Here is a 17,501-nt window from a genome sequence, read left to right on the forward strand (position 1 = left end):
TTAAACTATCAATCACTCACAACATTGATGGGTTTTAATAGAAAATAGGAAATACTAGTCAATCCTCAAGATAGTTGGTTTCCTCTCCCCTGAGAATATGCCTTAGTTCTTCAAGGAAAAGAATTCATATTCGTGTCCATTCACACAGACCTCTCAGTGAGCATGATTGTTCCAGGAGGAGGGGGCGGTAGACAGGCGGCCCAGGATGCTGACGGAACAGATAGGATGTCAGGTGAAGATAGAATGCTGTGCCCTCTCTAACCAGCTGAAGACTCGGCATGATTGTTTTCTTACAAATAATACCTGTGGGTGTTGAAACTGTTCAGGGAATCTATCAAACACATTCTTTCACTTTTCTGCTGTAACTCTGTAAAATTTATTCTCATTTCAAAAGAGTCATAGGCAGTAATACCTGTAGGTGGTTAAGTAATTTAAAGAAAATTTGTCAGGTTTCCTCTCACTTAATTTACCAGCACAATTCTATACTTATTTGGAGGTTTTAAGATGCAACATTTTCTATTCAGTATGAGTAAAATCTCGAAATAGAGTTCATCATCTAAAGAGTTGGTTTTAACTTAAATATAAGTAAAGAAAATAAAATATTAGGATGTTTGAGGATAAAACTTTCATCATAAAAGGGAGATAAATTAATGTTATAATCGCTTTAATTTTTTACAATTCTAGAAGTCAGTCATACATAGATATATGAGAACAGAAAACACCTAAATTGTATAATATCAGAAAAATGCATTACTAATATATTAATGTCAAAGTACTTTCCTCATGAAAATCTGATGGTTGAGGTCAATAAGCTTATAAAAGTTATCTATACAAATTAAAAAATAGATAAATGGGAGAATAAAAATAATTTTTCCAGATTAACTTTCCTTATTAAGTCATCAATACTATATTGAAAATGAAAGTGAAAGTCACTCAATCGTGTCTGACTCTTTGCTACCCAGGCCAGAATACTGGAGTGGGTAGCTTTTTCCTTCTCCAGAGGATCTTCCCAAACCCAGGAATTGAACCGGGGTCTCCTGCATTGCAGGCAGATTCTTTACCAATTGAGCTATCAGAGAAGCCCTTTAATATTATATTAAGTTTATACTGAGCATCATAAACACTTAAATGCAGACTCAAAAAATGTTTCTGTTATGAAGCAGGCATTCTCAGTCACCAGTTCAGAGCGAGAAAATCTCAGTAATGCTTAGGTTCAAAATGTATTTTTCAAATTAGCTCATTCAAAAAATATTATAAAATTGAATAATTTTTTAATTAATAAGAAAAATAAAGTGATAACTAATACTTTTTAAAGTGTTTATTTAAAGATGAAGACATATTTTAAACAATCCCCAAATGGAGCTTACAGTTAATTAAAATGTTCAAAAGCACATCAGCAGGAAAGTTTATTTTCTTATATAGTTTTTTAATATAGTTATTTTAAATTCCAATTTTAACTAAGCTGGCTTTCAATTTTTTAAGGAGTGTTTACTATTAATAAAGATAATATTTTTAATTGAAAGGTATTCAACTGAGATGTCAATAAAGTCGCTTTCACATAATTGAATTATCTTATAAAAAAGAAAAATCTTTAACTCTAATTTTTTCCAAAGAAAATTATTTAATATAGAGTTTTCACAGTAAAAAAAAAAAACTTCCATTTTGAGCCACAGATATATATTTGACATTTGGTAGTATAATTCTAAGACAATTAGAGAAAAATATAGATTTGAAAAAATTTTTCCTGACCTGAAGAGTTTTAGGGGGAATCAAATGAAATGTTTCATGAAGATAAATGTGTCATGGATAAAGGATGGAAAATAAAAAGTATTCAATATCATTTCTTGTTTTATCCTATTGTCAGTTTTCCACCCTCTCTGCAATAATTACCTATGCACAAACTCTAGATGGCAATATTGCACTTACTGTACTTTCAAGAAAATTGTCACAGTCGGTCCCCACATACTCTCTTTATCAACATTTTATGTGCCATGGATCTATAGCCTCTTATTATAAGTGTAATGAAGCAGAAGTTATTGAAGCATTTTATTGATTGCTCAGATCACAAGTTTACTGCCATACTGAATTGGCACCTTACTTGCTGAAGCAAACTGCTGACACCTTTTTTAAAAAGTGACAACTACATCTATTTCATGACCAGAAATCCATTTTCATCTCTATCAAGACAAGAATGCAATTTTCACTTCATTTAACTGATGTTAGGCCTGCTCAAAGCATGACACTTAGAAAAAGACATAAGTTTAAGGTTCTTAAAATACTTCAAGTAACTAGAATGCAGCTTGGTTTCAGGGGGAAAAAAATCAACAATCACTCACATCTACAAACAACCTAGTAGTCTAAAAAATTACCTATCAGAACCGTCAGTAGTAGTTTTCATTTTGAAACATTTATAATGTTATTTTAATGTTTTTAATAGTAAATTTGTTCATATATTATAGACTTTGTTCCATGGTTTCAAAGGACATCAAGAAGTTCAAAACTGAAATATCTGGGATATTGCTCCAGGTAATGTAAATAAAGAAAAGAGCTCAATTTTTAATATACAGATAAATGGAAATCTAATGTACTATGGTTAACAATACTGTATTATATATTAAAAAGTTGCTAAGAGAGTAGATATTGAATGTTCTCACCACACACACACAAAAAATGTTACTTATGTGAAGTGGGAGAGGTGTTAACTAATCCTACTGTGGTGATCTTTTCATTATATATATATAAGTGTATAAAATCATCACATTGTATACCTGAAATTTACACAATGTTAGATGTCAATTATCTCTCAATAAAACTAGGGGGAAAAAGTAGCTGGTATACTAAGAAAAAAGTATATATAGAAAATGAAATAGGAATAGTATTTCCTTCAATAACGTTAGGACCAATAAATGACTTTAATTAACCTACAACACAGATCTGAAAAGACAAACTCTCAACACTTCTTTTACGAGAAATTAAAATATTAGATTCCTTAAAGATACTTTTTGCAATAAACAAATTCTATCAGCACTAATGCAATTCAAGCATGTTTTGAACTGAATCTTTTCTGAATAGAATTGCAGTCTTATTATTGTTGCTTTTATATCTAAGTATCAAACTTACTGAAATGCGTGGGTAAAGTGAACCAACATTAACCTGGGAATTTTTTTTTAACAAATGTAAGTGCTCTGGTAGAAGTTAGTTTAATGTAACAATAAAATACATTTCAGTTTTAAACTACAAAACCAATATATGCTGATGTTGGATGGCCATTTCCTCATCTAATTATATGTCCACAAAATAAAGTTACAGTACAGCTCCCATTTAAAAAATAAAACCTAATTTTTGAAGTAGAAATTTACTGTCTGAGATTTTCAAACCTAACACATTAAATATGGAACATTATAATATAACAGCAGTCAAAAAAGTATTTAGCTTAAATTAATAAACAAAAAAGACCATATACACACACACAAAAAAATCACTCAGGCAGAAAATTACAGTTTTCAACAAACTTCATTAAGCAATGATCTATTAAAAATAGCCCAAGTACATGTTTCCAAATTAAAATTACAGAAATGAAACATTTCCTTGCAATTTCAGATATAAATAATAAAAATTGCCATTTTTTTCAATATACTGCCAAAGTTTACACATATCTCAAATTTTAAGAAACACTTGAGGATTTTGTTTCTGTTTATTTATCTTTATGAAGCTATCAAGCAAGCTAAAATTCAATTTCAAAGTTGATCATTTCTTTCCAAAGTGCTGAAAATAAGTAGTACTAAGTATTCCTTCAAATTTCATGTCTTAACTACCACAGGAACTATGATTTTCTTCACAATTAAGATGTTGGTTGTTAAGGTATTATGGTTAGGTACTCATTTCCTTTGTGTCTCTCTCAATTTCAGAAATGACTATGCAACGTATAACACCTGTTAAACTATGCTGTGAGCCACTTTAAATGATTAAAACTGTATGAGCTCCTTTAAAAACCGTATTTTAAAAGAAGAGTGCTATGCATCCATGATGTACAAGTCTCCAGGAATTTTATTGCTTGGGGAAAAAAAAAATCAAAGGACTATCAAAAGTGGGAAGACATTTCCAGAAATATACATTTCTCAAAAATCACATTCATACTTAAGATCAACTATTCCAAATCATTATTTATATAGCCTCCTGGCTCAGTTCCATGGACTTTCATAGACCTCGACTGCTGCTGAACAGACTGACATATATTTTGTTTACTGACAGGGACTAAAAGCTCTATGGAGGATCATAAATAAAGAAGATCATGTTTAAAAATCACTAATATCATTTTAAAAGGTGGTGCAGGCTTGTGTTTTGGCCTCTGTTTAGCTGTGTTAGGCCTATGAGTGACAGCTTCCCTGCTTGAAGCACACAGAAAGCACAGCCTTCCTCATTCACTGACAGGACTGTGGCCTTTTCACACGTTCCTTCCACAGCAGTGTTTGTCCCCAAACACTGGAACTCCACACAATGGCATTCCTGCTTCAACACCCCCACCAACAGCACCACTACATAACAAGAATGCTAATGAGATGGAACGGGCCCTGTCGCTGAAAGTGTTAACTGCATTTCATAGGAAAGCATTTAGGCTACTTCAAAGATTACCAATTAAATAGATTCTGCTTAGCGCTGAGCAATTTCTAAAGTGTTTCCACTTTTAAGGAAATAAACGTGATAAATGTAAGACCAAGTGACTTCATGCTGTCCTAAATATAATATCTCAGTTTATGTACCTGAATCAATATATTTTTAAGACCATACTAATGTAGTGGGCTTAATTCAGTTTCATGCTTGTAATACCCAAGTTAAAGTTAAAAACTGAAAAGTGAATAAGTTCGTAAACATAAAACCAGTAGCTCTGACTTTTCTTTTAAAGCTATCTCTATTATCACAACTTATTTAAAAGAAAATTCCCTGCGGAATTCCAAAACATCTATTTAACATCTACAATCTTTTGATAGAATCCTGGCAAAACAATGCCATTGTTTTTATATATGATCTCAGAAAAGGAATAAATGGAAATGATATCAAGAGGTCATATAGTTCTATAATTTATAAGCTTAGGTTTGTTAAGGAAATAAGAATTAAGCATCCATCTCCATTTTACCAAACACAATCTTATATAAAATTAAATAAAAAGGTCTATCCCTAATGTCAAATGAAGTAAATGCAGTTCAGATAAAGTTCATTAATGCTAAGAGGGATATTTGCTAAGAAATCTTAAAAATAAAGCTATTGCCAGGCTTAAAACATAACCACTGATGACATGATAATGATACCACTATAGTGACTTTTATGAGCATTACAGATAATTTTAAATTAAGTCATAAATTGTACATTATAAAATAAAACTTAACCAAGTATCATATCAAAACTTGAGTGAAAGTGTTAAAATTTGAGTGAAAAACTTTTAAGTTTTTACAACTGAGCAAAGTAAAAAGGTTTAGATAGGAATGGCAAAGAGCCTAGATTTTTAAAATATTCCTAAATTTGGCATAATGTTGAAAGTCATAATGTTGATGATATAAACAATTTCAAGTGACCAGACATTTAGAGGCACTAAAAAGGTTAATTTTTTCAAATTTACATTTAATATTTATTTTAATAAAATGTATTTTTCATCACTCTTAAATCATAAAGAAATTATCAAAATCAAACAGTAATTCTCAAAGCATTATTTTCTCACAATACAAGGAACTCATCAATCTAGTACAACTGTTCATATCTATTTAAATTTTAAATGTTTAGAACAATGGAAGAAAAAATAAATATGCCACAACTACTGTCTGAGCTTTTTCTTATCTCTAACATTCTCACTTTTAATAAAACTTAGAAAATGTTCAAGTTTCTTTTGATTTGATTTAAATGGTGCTTTTATTGCACTGGAGAATTGTCTCATGCTTTCTCAACATTAAATAATTTTAAACTGTCAAATTAGTAGGATCAAACTGTTTAATAACAAATACATGATTGTAATTAAATTGGTGATTATTGTATAATATCATTGTATCTTAAAAATGAAATAATATTTCTGTTAAAATAATTTAGTCTGAAAAAATATATTTTATATCAGTTTTTATATATGATATTAGCTTAATAAAGAATATTAAAAATAAGTTTGTATTTTTATTTTTCATATTTTTTATAGTAAACAGCTTTATCTATGATAATTATTAATCCCCTTTCTGGATACACTGACATTAATTAACTAGGAAAGCAGTCATGTTTTGAGAATGCAAGTTTCTCACGGGAAGATGTCTCTTGCTAGTTCTGGATACCTTAGTTCAAGAATTTCTTCCAGTCAACACAAGCTGTTCTTTTCCTAACCAGACAGCAGGAGGTGCTGTGTGAACACTAAGACTGACTACCGTTCCCACCTCCCATCCCCCTGCAAACAGAGAATAATAGCATGATGCCTTCAAAATATTCATTTTTCAGAGCCTGTGGTCTAAGATAATGCGCCCAGCTCTAAACTGGAAACTCCCAGTTAGAAATGTAAACCCTAGCCCTTATTTAGTGTGGTAAAATGCATGCCTAATTTTTTAAGACCAAGTGCAAAGAAGATTCAAAAATTGTGTCAACTTGAGTTTTATTTTATAAACAGCACAAATCATTCAGCTCTACAATAGGAATTCTACTTTAAGATAAATCAAAGTCTTTCTAAGTAGTTGCAAAAATTTCAAAGTTTTCATACACATACCCCTTCTCCCATCACACACACACACACATCCACACACACTCTCTCTCTCACTCTCTCAATCTTTCTCTCTGTTTCACAATTATAAAATAAATATTTAGAAATTAAAGGACAAACTCTAGTTTAAACTACTTCAAATACATTATTTCTATACTTTCAGGTCTGGAAATATACAAGTGGAATAAGTATAAATGAAGTAAGTTACTCAACATGAAGTTAATTCAAAATTTCATCTCCCAGAATATGACTGGTTATGTTTTAGCCCATTTTCTACAACATTAAGTATGATTTCATACTGGAAAAAACAGAAGGGGGATCATTTAAAACTTCAAATGCTGTAGGAGCTATTCATTTTCTTATTTAAAGTAACTGTCTATAGAATTTCCACATAAGGAGTTGCTTTCGTTTTGCACAGTATGCAGCAAGGAAAGATGACACATATGACATCCCACACCAAAAGATAGATACAATTAGCCCCATTATTGTTGTCTTTGAGATTACAGAAGAAGCATTTTGGCTCCCTAACGGGCACTAAGCTCACGAAATACATGTCAAAGTTCTTTTATGACATGATGCCAATCATTGCCTCTATACAACCAAGTACATTTTAAAACATACAATAAAGCAGTTTTTAAAGAGGGATGACTCACCTGTTTAGAATATTTTTTTGCAGACTTTAATCGTTGGTACAAGGCCAAAAGAACTCCTTGGATGTACATCTTAGCTCCTGAGGGGCTGAAACCTTCTCCCTTAGAGACCCAAACTGGTCCTCGTAAAGGTGTGATGGAATTTTGCAGGCATTTTTCAAGTAGAGGAACTATATGAGAAAATAAGGGAAAATAAATTCTTTTGACCCAAACAAAATACACTGCCCGGAACACAGCCCCAATACCAGAGCTAACTCTTAACATCTATTATTTATATCTGACCTGGGTTAAGTCTTAGAGAGGCAATTCCTGCATTACTAGTGGCCACCATGAAGGATGCATTTATATTGAGACACCCCCCCCATGCAAGACTCATAAGCTTTGTGAGCACACCTGAATAGTTCTGAAGTGTGCCTAACTAGCTGCACAGAGTGTCATGGTGTGCACTGATTGCCTTATCTTCTCATTTATCACAGATGAGTTGGAACCAACCTTGCTGAAATCTACTTGCATTGTCCTGATAAAATTGTACGATCCATGTTGTTTCGGTATATAGCTTCCCATAGAGGAGTCTATATAACTAAAACATCACATCTGGGAATTATTCATAAAATATAATTCACACCTTGATAAACCATCCTATTCAAGTCTTTTCACTGCCATCGCTTAAATAACCCATAAAACAGAGTGGTGAGGCTGTTTAAAAATAAGGGGGAGAATCTTAAGCAAGCATTTTATCATACATACCTTTTGTTTTTAAGCTTCTGGGATATAAGCTGGGCAAAGATTTAGGGATGCTATTCCAGTACATGGTTTGTAAACAGATAGAAGATATTTACTTGTGGGCCTGTATTGCAACATCCATATGGACTTGACAGACATGTTTATACACTTTTTCACCCAATTAGCTTATAAAATCTTTCTAGTGTAAAATAGGCAAATAACATGGCAGCTAGCTAACATTTTTCAAGATTTAATTTCCCACTGAAAAGCCAGAAATAAAGAAACTTTAAAAATCTTAGGCACACTTGAGAATCCAGAAAGATGAAAGGATAGCATTTTTTTAACTTTGTCTTTAAGTGTATACATGTGACACTACATAAACATACAAAATAACTATATGGTTTGGCGACTTAACTCTAATACATACTTCTACTGGAAAAGAAATTGGATAGATCACCAGCAAAGAAAATAGGTCCTTGCCATTGGTTATGTTATATGTTGCATATTTTATGCAGAGAGGCCTAGCGTAGCAATCTGGAAATTGAATTACAATTAGGTTCAGCTGAGCTGCAGAGTGGCTGAGTTATGCAAATGGCCTTTGCTACTAGTATTCTGCTGATTTTTGCTCTTAGTAAAAAAGTTATGCCTTTTATGGCAGTAAGTTCTGCAGTTCTCTACCAAAGTGCAATTTAAATTCTTTCTAACATATTCATCACTAAAGAAAATGTTGTAAATAGAGTTTAAGATTTTCTAAGATTACTATAAATAAAATTAAAAAGAAATCATGACCCAATGATTATTTAGAATCTTTAGATGTGTGCATGAAATTCACTCACTAGCCTGAGAAACTAAAATTCACATATCAAAACTATTCTTATCCTCCTGAAGCAATTGGTCTTCTCTAAGTTTTATCATAACAGTTATCTCAAACATTAAAAGAAATATATTAGGTCATTATATTACTAAAGAAATAAAAAGAGAAGTAAACTTATTTTTAGAATTGTAACTCTTCAATCTGGCTTATAATTTTTCCTAAAGAAACCCAGTTTAAGAATCATCAAAGCTTTCAGTTAGCTACAAATTCATATATTACTATGTGTTGAATTTTAATTTGTAAACTTTTAATTGATGCACCCATTGAACCTAGTACAGTTTTTGTACATGGAAAGGAATTACATAAATAGCTGTTAAATTGAAAAACAATTTTAAGTAATACAAAAAGCAAATAATAAACTTGAATGATTTAATCCAAGATTTAATCTTGAATTTAAATCTAAGAACACTTCATCAGATTCTCTAGTCTTTATAGCTTTATTCATCCAAGCTTTTCCCAAAGTAACTTTCAAATTCTTTATGTCAGCCCAAAGGATTCCAAAGAAGAATTTCATATATTTTCTAACACAAAACTCAATACTTTTTTTTTCAGGGTTTGTACCTTCCATAAGAATTTAAGAAAAAAAAAATACAGCTTATGAAAAAGTACAAATTATATCAAAATGTAAGCAGTGTCAGAGCTCCCATGCTCCACATGATTTATGTAATTAGGAATACTATGGAAACCAGAAATAGCAAAGCAAAGAAAGCAGTATTCACAAGCAGGTTTTATAAGGGACTTCAGAATCTGCTCTGAACTTGTTGAATAATCTGTTCAGTATTCCAGAATCTCCCTGCTGGAAGCAGGGTCCTCATTATAACCACAAGAGCGCTAATAAAGGTTAGCCTCTGAACTGGGGATTAGAAGGCTCTTTCTTTTTGGAAGCTGCAAACTAGTAACTTTGATGATCTTCTTGAAAAGGAAGACAAAGCACACTCCAAGAACAAACAATGTTTCCACTAACTAGGAAGGTACAGAAAACATAAGAAAATGATATGCCTAAGCACTTAGAAAGGAAGTATAAATAAGCCTAATATATTGGAAAAATAAAACTTAATCAGTTCAAATAAAAGAACTCTCCCTAAAAAAGAAGACTTGGCCTAAGATGATAGTTTTGAAATATAATAGTATAATTAATTTTTTTAAAAAGAGAAAGTTGACTTTTCAACCCCAACAATAGATTTTAATATGAGAATTATTTCTTAAGCATTTTAGTGGATATTCATAATAGTCTATACCAAAAACTCATATCTGTTCTTAACCAATGGCTTTAACTCTTTTATGTTCAGTTCTTCTTTCTCTGTTTCTGAAGCAAAACTTCATTCTATTAAAGAGAACTATTGCATATAGATGTGCAGGAAATAAGGGCACTGATTTAGAAAGGACAATAGACACTTTTCAGCATTGGAAAGAGCATAATCCTACATGTTGCTATGAGCTAGCAAAGCCCATTATAGATACTCAATGAAAAAATATGTCTTTCCCAGGAATGAACTCTGGGATATTATTTTGTATGTAAACCATGCGTTTCTCTTTCAAATTTTACTCAGAAATATGACCTCATTCAAGAAGGTAGCTGGCTCCCATTATCCTGTATTTCTTTAATGTGTATTTGTGTGCATAGCAAGAAATGAATAAAATAGCATTTCTTCTTACGTTTGAGGCCTTTATTACAAGAGTTCAACCTCTTTGCTCCTTTACAGAATCTTGCTTTCCTGAAATTTCAATAATTCTATTAAACAAGTCCTCAAAATTTTTATTAGATACATGATTTGGAAATTAATCATTCCTTAAATCTATCAATAAGTATTAACAGTCAAATGTGATCATTCAGTTGGGATCATTTCCATCATTGGAAAGGTGAAGTTATATGGATGATAGCTTTTTATCCATTTTGTTTATTCTCAAGTCATGACTATAGGCAAATTGAAATTAATCCAATAATTTCAATAGGTTTAGAGTTGAAGATGTTGGGTAAATAGATCATGTGGTCAAAAGGAGTAACTTCACTGCTTAGAGCAAGTACTAAGTATCATGAGTAAATGGGTCATATGATTAAAAGTAGTAGCTATATTAATTTCACAGCTATCAACATGCTGTTCTATTTCCCTTGCATTTCTTCCCCCCATTTTCCCCACCTGTTAATATATCCTTATCTTCCAAGGCTCATAGGAATTGTCATTTCCTCTGGCAAAATTTCCCAAGTTGTTAAAGTGTTCTATCCTCTACCTTTCCCAGATCATTGTTTATATTTTATTTTTCCCTTATTGATTTGCATTGGCCCTCATCTTCTCCACTCACTACTTTCATCCTCCAGTAAATCACAAAACCTTTGGAGTTTGAAGACATGGTGTTTTTCAATTTGATAAAAGCAGCACCCAATAACTGTCTACTGGATAAATAAATAGCATGTTTGGATATACTGTGGGTGGTCTTTTAGGTAACTTTTTAAGACCATGAGTACAACTGTACATAATCACTGAGAATCTGTAACTTTCTGTGATGAAACGAAAATTTAATGAAAATTTGATAAATACAAGTATACCAGAATTTTAAAGCATAATTAAGATATCTACAATAGTTTTATTTTAAACTCTCTTATAAAATGATCTTGAACACTAAAGAAGAAAATAAATATAGAAGAAAAACAATACAATTTTGGCAATGAAGCATTAACTAGCCAGGAGAAAGGGCTTCCCAGGTGGCACAATGGTAAAGAATCCACCTGCTTATGCAAGAGAAGCAAGAGACACGGTTCGATCCTCAGGTCGAGAAGATCCCTTGAAGTAGAAAATGGCAACCCATTCCAGTATTCTTGCTTGGAAAATTCCGTGGACAGAGGAGACTGGCAGGCTATAGTCCATGGGGTTGCAGATTCGGACATGACTGAGTGCACATCACATACACACACACACACACACACACACACACACACACAGCCAGGAGAAGACCAGAGCTGGATATTTTAAAAGTCTTGGAAAATCCATAATCTTGCTACTATGGGAAAAGGCACACAATAAAACTTGAATAACAGAGCAGTAAAATATTAGATTAAGGTCAAAATATTAAGGTTAAATAATAAGGGTAATTCCTTCTAAGAACTCTAAATACAATGAGTTCATAAGCTATTCATGAGAAAAGAAACTGTTCAACCTTCAAGAGGACCTATATATCACTGATAAGAAGCTTGAGCTTATTTGGATTCATGATGGACACAGTACAAGAATTTTTGACAAGGAGCCAAAAATTCCTTTAAAGATAAACCTAATAGAACTTACTATGAAAATACAGACTGGAATGTCCTGTCAATTTCTATACCTAGGGACTATATGTCTCTCTCCAAAAGCAACACCTGACATTTAAAGAGACACTTGGCACATTCCTTTTGAATCTACTGCAGAAAGCTAAAAAGAGGATTTTTTTAACCAATATATTTTCAAAAAGCATTGGAAATAAATGCTTTAATAGCTTGCTTCTGATTAAAAATTAAAATTCATGCCAATTATGTACCCAGAATCATAATTTTCACATTTTAGTCAGAGTACATGAGACTATGAAAAAAAAAAAGACAGTGCCCAAAGCATACTTACCCATAGAAAAACTACTATATGCTACTTGGCAGGAAATTTCAGATCTCAGTTCTCAAAAATACTCACTATTGTTAGTAGGACATTATTTGGAAATTTCCCATCAATTCAACTGAAAATGTTTGTTAATAAAGTTGATCTAAAAAGTCTTTTTTGTATGATACAAGGTGAGTTCTTAAAAGATACTCAGAATTGACAGCTTCCCATCCAGGAAGCAGGCCTGGAGGAAGCCTGAGCTAGTGCCAAGGTATGTATGTGTTTTACTGCTCCTTATCCAGCTTTATGTAATAGCTGGAAAGCTCCTGGTCCAAAAACAACCAGAAAATGCCACTCAAAAGCATGGTCTGCTGGGAAAATTGAATGATGGAGGGCATACTTTGAATGATTTATATCAGTATATTTTTATTCAAACAAAACCAAACTAACAGCTGCTGTGTACTTTTGTTTACATGCTATATGTCAAATTTTATTGTCCCCAAGGTACTCATGAGAAAAGATTTAGCAGTTGTTTTCTTAAATACCAATGCCTACCCAAATTTGGATTTTTCCTCCACTGAACAAAATGACAAGCATACAATTGCTATACTTAGAGCAATCTTTCACAGCTGCTTTAGTTCTTCAGTGATCCTATTAAACTGACGGCATATTGCCTATGGGGTCTACAGTGTTACAATACTTCTGTAAGAGACATTGATTTGTGCGATAGGATCAAACAGCACAGGGATGTATTGGGGGGGAGGGGAGAATTTCATAGATTGTATTGGTTTTACCTGGGTAAAATTTAATTCAGATATTGTGACCTTTACGGAACACCTGGTAATTGCTGATGTGTGGGCAAACGGTGACACTGGGGCTTGGAAGTATGAAATATTAGGAAGTCTCCTCTGTTTTGAAAATGCAGCCTGAGTCATGTCTTTTCTTAAACTGAACGAAGTAGCTGTGCATTAAATATGCTGGCACATCTTCTGCTTGAGCAAGTGGACCGAAATGGTGTGAATTGTTAATGCCTTGCTGCTTTGGTTCACGGCTTGTGATTGATCATTTGTAACTATATCTACTCCTTGTTCCATGAAATCAAGTATGGAGTAATGGGTTCATCAGATTTTGGGGTTAAATTGAGAGTGAAGAGGTACTGTGTGTGGAAATAAGAGTTGCCATGTTCAGGGCTGGCCTTGTAACAGCATGGAATCTAAAGGCGATATTCAAAACCACTTCACTCATCATACGCTTACTGATTCTGAATAGGGCCCATTTGCAGGGGACATTTGGTAGTTTTCCAATACGCTTTATGCCTCTTTCTACTTCCACCACCACGCACATCTTTTTTTCATACATACCCAGTAGCACATTGGTCGAACAGGTCAGCATACACAATTCATTCATTTAAATAACTTGATTTATACAAGTAGAAGTAAGCCGTGACTCTATTGTTTGAGTCTTGTTTTTCCCCTCAACAGAAATAATAGTGTATGTGTCTTTGAAAATACAAGTATTTTGTGGACTCAATTTCTTGAGCACCTAAAATATTTGGTATTTAGTAATAATCTAAAATAACTTTATTGAACTGATATGCATACAATTAAGGTTACTTAAAGAAATGTTAAGAATTAATCATATCTAATATATATAACCTATTTTCATGTGGTTATGATCTATACTAATACATAATAATTGAATATATACGACCTACTTTTGTAAACTTTAAAGCTCTGCACAAAAATTTAAAGTATTGTCTTAGGATTAGTTTGTGGAAGTACAGTGCACGGAACTTAATAAATAAAATCAACAAAAATTAGAAGTAAAGACCTTTAGAAATGTCATTATATAATTGCTTGCTGTAATAACTGATACTTTTCAGACATTATTACTTGTAATTTCTATTACTATTCAGAAAAGCTTAATCCAAATGGTGTTAGCTGAGGCACCAATTAACTGTTGACCCAGTAAGAAAAGATGTAATAAAAACATAATAAAACTTAGGAATAAAATCAAATATATGAAGCACTTTCATATGTAACATTCAAAAGAAAGCTAATTGTAAAATGTCTCAAACTTCTACTATTACATTATAAAGTAACAACTAATATAAATTTTTTAAAAATGTGGCTGGACCTTTTTTCTTTTTTTTTTCAGTCTCAAAAGAAGGAATACTAATACCTGGCACATACATACCCTAATTCAGAGAGACCTAGGAGTCAGAAAATGTGGATAAAATGGTTCTAGTCTCCTTGGCTGCAAATGTGAGGCCAATACATTATTTACATTTAAATATTTTACTTGGGATGTAAAATATATGTGTGTCATAAAAATTTATATTCTAAATGTGATAAACTGAAAAGTCTTCATAGTTACAGTAATTATAATGGAAGATTCCCTTTTGACATTTCTCTATGTTTGTTTCACAAAAGTAGAATCTTCTATAGTAAGCACTTAACATATTTTGTCTATTATTTCACCTCTCTTCTCAAAATGCTAAGGAAGAAAACCAATCACTGCTGAGTTTTTTACATGGAGACTTTTTAAACAATTGTTTTACAGCTGTGCTGTGGTTAGTCACTCAGTCCTGTCCAACTCTTTGAGACCCCATGAACTGCAGACTGTCAGGCTCCTCTGTCCATGGGGATTCTCCAGGCAAGAATACTGGAGTGGGTTGCCATGACCTCCTCCAGGAGATCTTCCCAACCCAAGGATCGAACACAGGTCTCCTGCATTGCAGGCGGATTCTTTACCGACTGAGCTACCAAGTCTTACAGCATGTACTTACAATTAGACTACTTGTTTTCATTGGCAATTATACTTGTTACAAAATTTTTTTTATAAAGAACTTCTGGATTTTGGACAAATCATTAGAGTTAGATGCAGATTTTGGTGTTAGAGCTCAAAGACCCAGAAATAAGATATAAAAACTAGAAGCTAAAAAGATAAACTCAAGGATAAGGGAGAAAAATCAAGGACTTGGTTAAAAAAATCACTTAAACACTGAAGAAAGTTTAGCCCAACAACACCTAGGAGTGATGATCATATATTCATGACTATAAAAGACAGTCTATGTTTTAGAGACTTCAAAAGGGAGTTTTCTGACATATTAAAGAGTCTATGAGCAGATTAGACTGCTTTGTTAATGTTCATATCACACAATTGTGCATTCACATATTTAATAAAAGATGACAGTGATCCAATTATAATGGGAGTTCTCCAACTGCCACTAAAAAACTTTTAAAATCAAGCTTTGACAAAATTCTTAATATTCTCTATAGATAAATAGCAGAAATATAAATCAGTGATTAGTTAGCACTTCTATGTTTTGCTTTGGCCACATCACTGGGTCCATGGCAGTGAAAGCCCAGAATCCTAACCATTAGGCCACCAGGCAACTCCCAGCAATTTTTGTTATTGTAAGCAATGAAAGTAGCTAGTTCAAGTTCAATGTCTGGAAGTCATTAGAGGACACTGAGGGCCATATCTAAGGTACCTTGGAACCATAGCAAAGTCAGAGAGCACAGCTGCACAGAAGCCCTGTAGACTTCTTCTGAGTGGCATCTTTCTTACACAAAAGGGCTCTTAACTGGCTGCCTTTGTATATTTTAATCTAGAGAAACTCCAGGGCTGATTAATAACCATCAGCATTAGGCATTCTTCTTCAGAAAGAAACCTAAATTTTTATATTTCATAAAATTTGAGAAGTAAGGGTAAATGGTAAAGGGACTCAAGGCAAATATACTTAATTTTAAAGCAGATATTATAACCATAAAGTTGATCTCTATCCCCTGAAAATTTCTAGGGCAGATGATAAAATGGTTTGTGAACCCTTAGAAAAATAAACAGTAATCATTAGGACCCAACATGGGATAACTCGCATGAAAGTGAAGTGAAAGTGAAAGTCACTCAGTCGTGTCCAACATTTTGTGACCCCATGGATCATAGCTCACCAGGCAAGAATACTGGAATCGGTTGCCATTCCCTTACTTCAGGGGATCTCCCTGACCCAGGGATTGAACCTGGGTATCATGCATTGAAGGCAGATTCTTTACCAGCTGAGCCACCAGGGAAGCCTAACAAATACTTAATGAGCAGAGAAGGAGACTCATGGGGAAATTCCTTACATGGCGCTTGACCTTACTAATAGCAGCATAGAACCATTATTTCTTCTAGTGGAGAGTAGATCTCAATAGACTGTGGCTACATCTATTGTCTTTAAGCAAAGTATTACTAAGTCTGTGTGATCCTTCCCAGATAAATGGGTATATCTATAACAAGGCAGAGGAACCCAGAAGGTCTGCAAACCTCCTGTTTAATTAAGTCCTTTATTTAAAATTCATGTGGGAGGAGACATGGATAAGCCTGTAGCTGATTCATGTTGCTGTTTGGTAGAAACCAATGCAATACTGTAAAGCAATTCTCCTTCAATTAAAAACAAATAAAAATGAAAAGATGCTCAACATCACTCATTATTAGAGAAATGCAAATCAAAACCACAATGAGGTATCATTTCACACCAGTCAGAATGGCTGCTATCCAAAAGTCTACAAGCAATAAATGCTGGAGAGGGTGTGGAGAAAAGGGAACCCTCTTACACTGTTGGTGGGAATGCAAACTAGTACAGCCACTATGGAGAACAGTGTGGAGATTCCTTAAAAAACTGGGAATAGAACTGCCATATGACCCAGCAATCCCACTGCTGGGCATATACACCGAGGAAACCAGAATTGAAAGAGACGCGTGTACCCCAATGTTCATCGCAGCACTGTTTACAATAGCCAGGACATGGAAGCAACCTAGATGTCCATCAGCAGACGAATGGATAAGGAAGCTGTGGTACATATACACAATGGAATATTACTCAGCCATTAAAAAAAATACATTTGAATCGGTTCTACTGAGATGGATGAAACTGGAGCCCATTATACAGAGTGAAGTAAGCCAGAAGGAAAAACAACAATACAGTA

The 17,501-nt window shown here is 33.2% G+C and overlaps 1 protein-coding gene across 6 annotated transcripts in view; it reads right to left on the reverse strand.

Moving 5' to 3' along the window:
- The window catches only part of DCDC1 (doublecortin domain containing 1), a 453,546-nt gene that overhangs the window by 335,908 nt on the left and 100,137 nt on the right, over nucleotides 1-17,501 (reverse strand). For all 6 annotated transcript variants that reach the window (XR_014069367.1, XR_014069370.1, XR_014069369.1 and 3 more), the window contains exon 8: nucleotides 7,375-7,541. Coding sequence is in view for 1 of the 6 variants with exons in the window: in XM_081544080.1 (XP_081400206.1) it covers nucleotides 7,375-7,541 (167 nt within the window). In the remaining 5 variants the exon portion in view is untranslated. The remainder of the gene's footprint in view (nucleotides 1-7,374; nucleotides 7,542-17,501) is intronic.

Source organism: Giraffa tippelskirchi, chromosome 11, assembly GCF_054371585.1.
Source record: "Giraffa tippelskirchi isolate mGirTip1 chromosome 11, T2T-mGirTip1v1.2.pri, whole genome shotgun sequence".
In the NCBI taxonomy this organism is placed as follows: domain Eukaryota; kingdom Metazoa; phylum Chordata; class Mammalia; order Artiodactyla; family Giraffidae; genus Giraffa; species Giraffa tippelskirchi.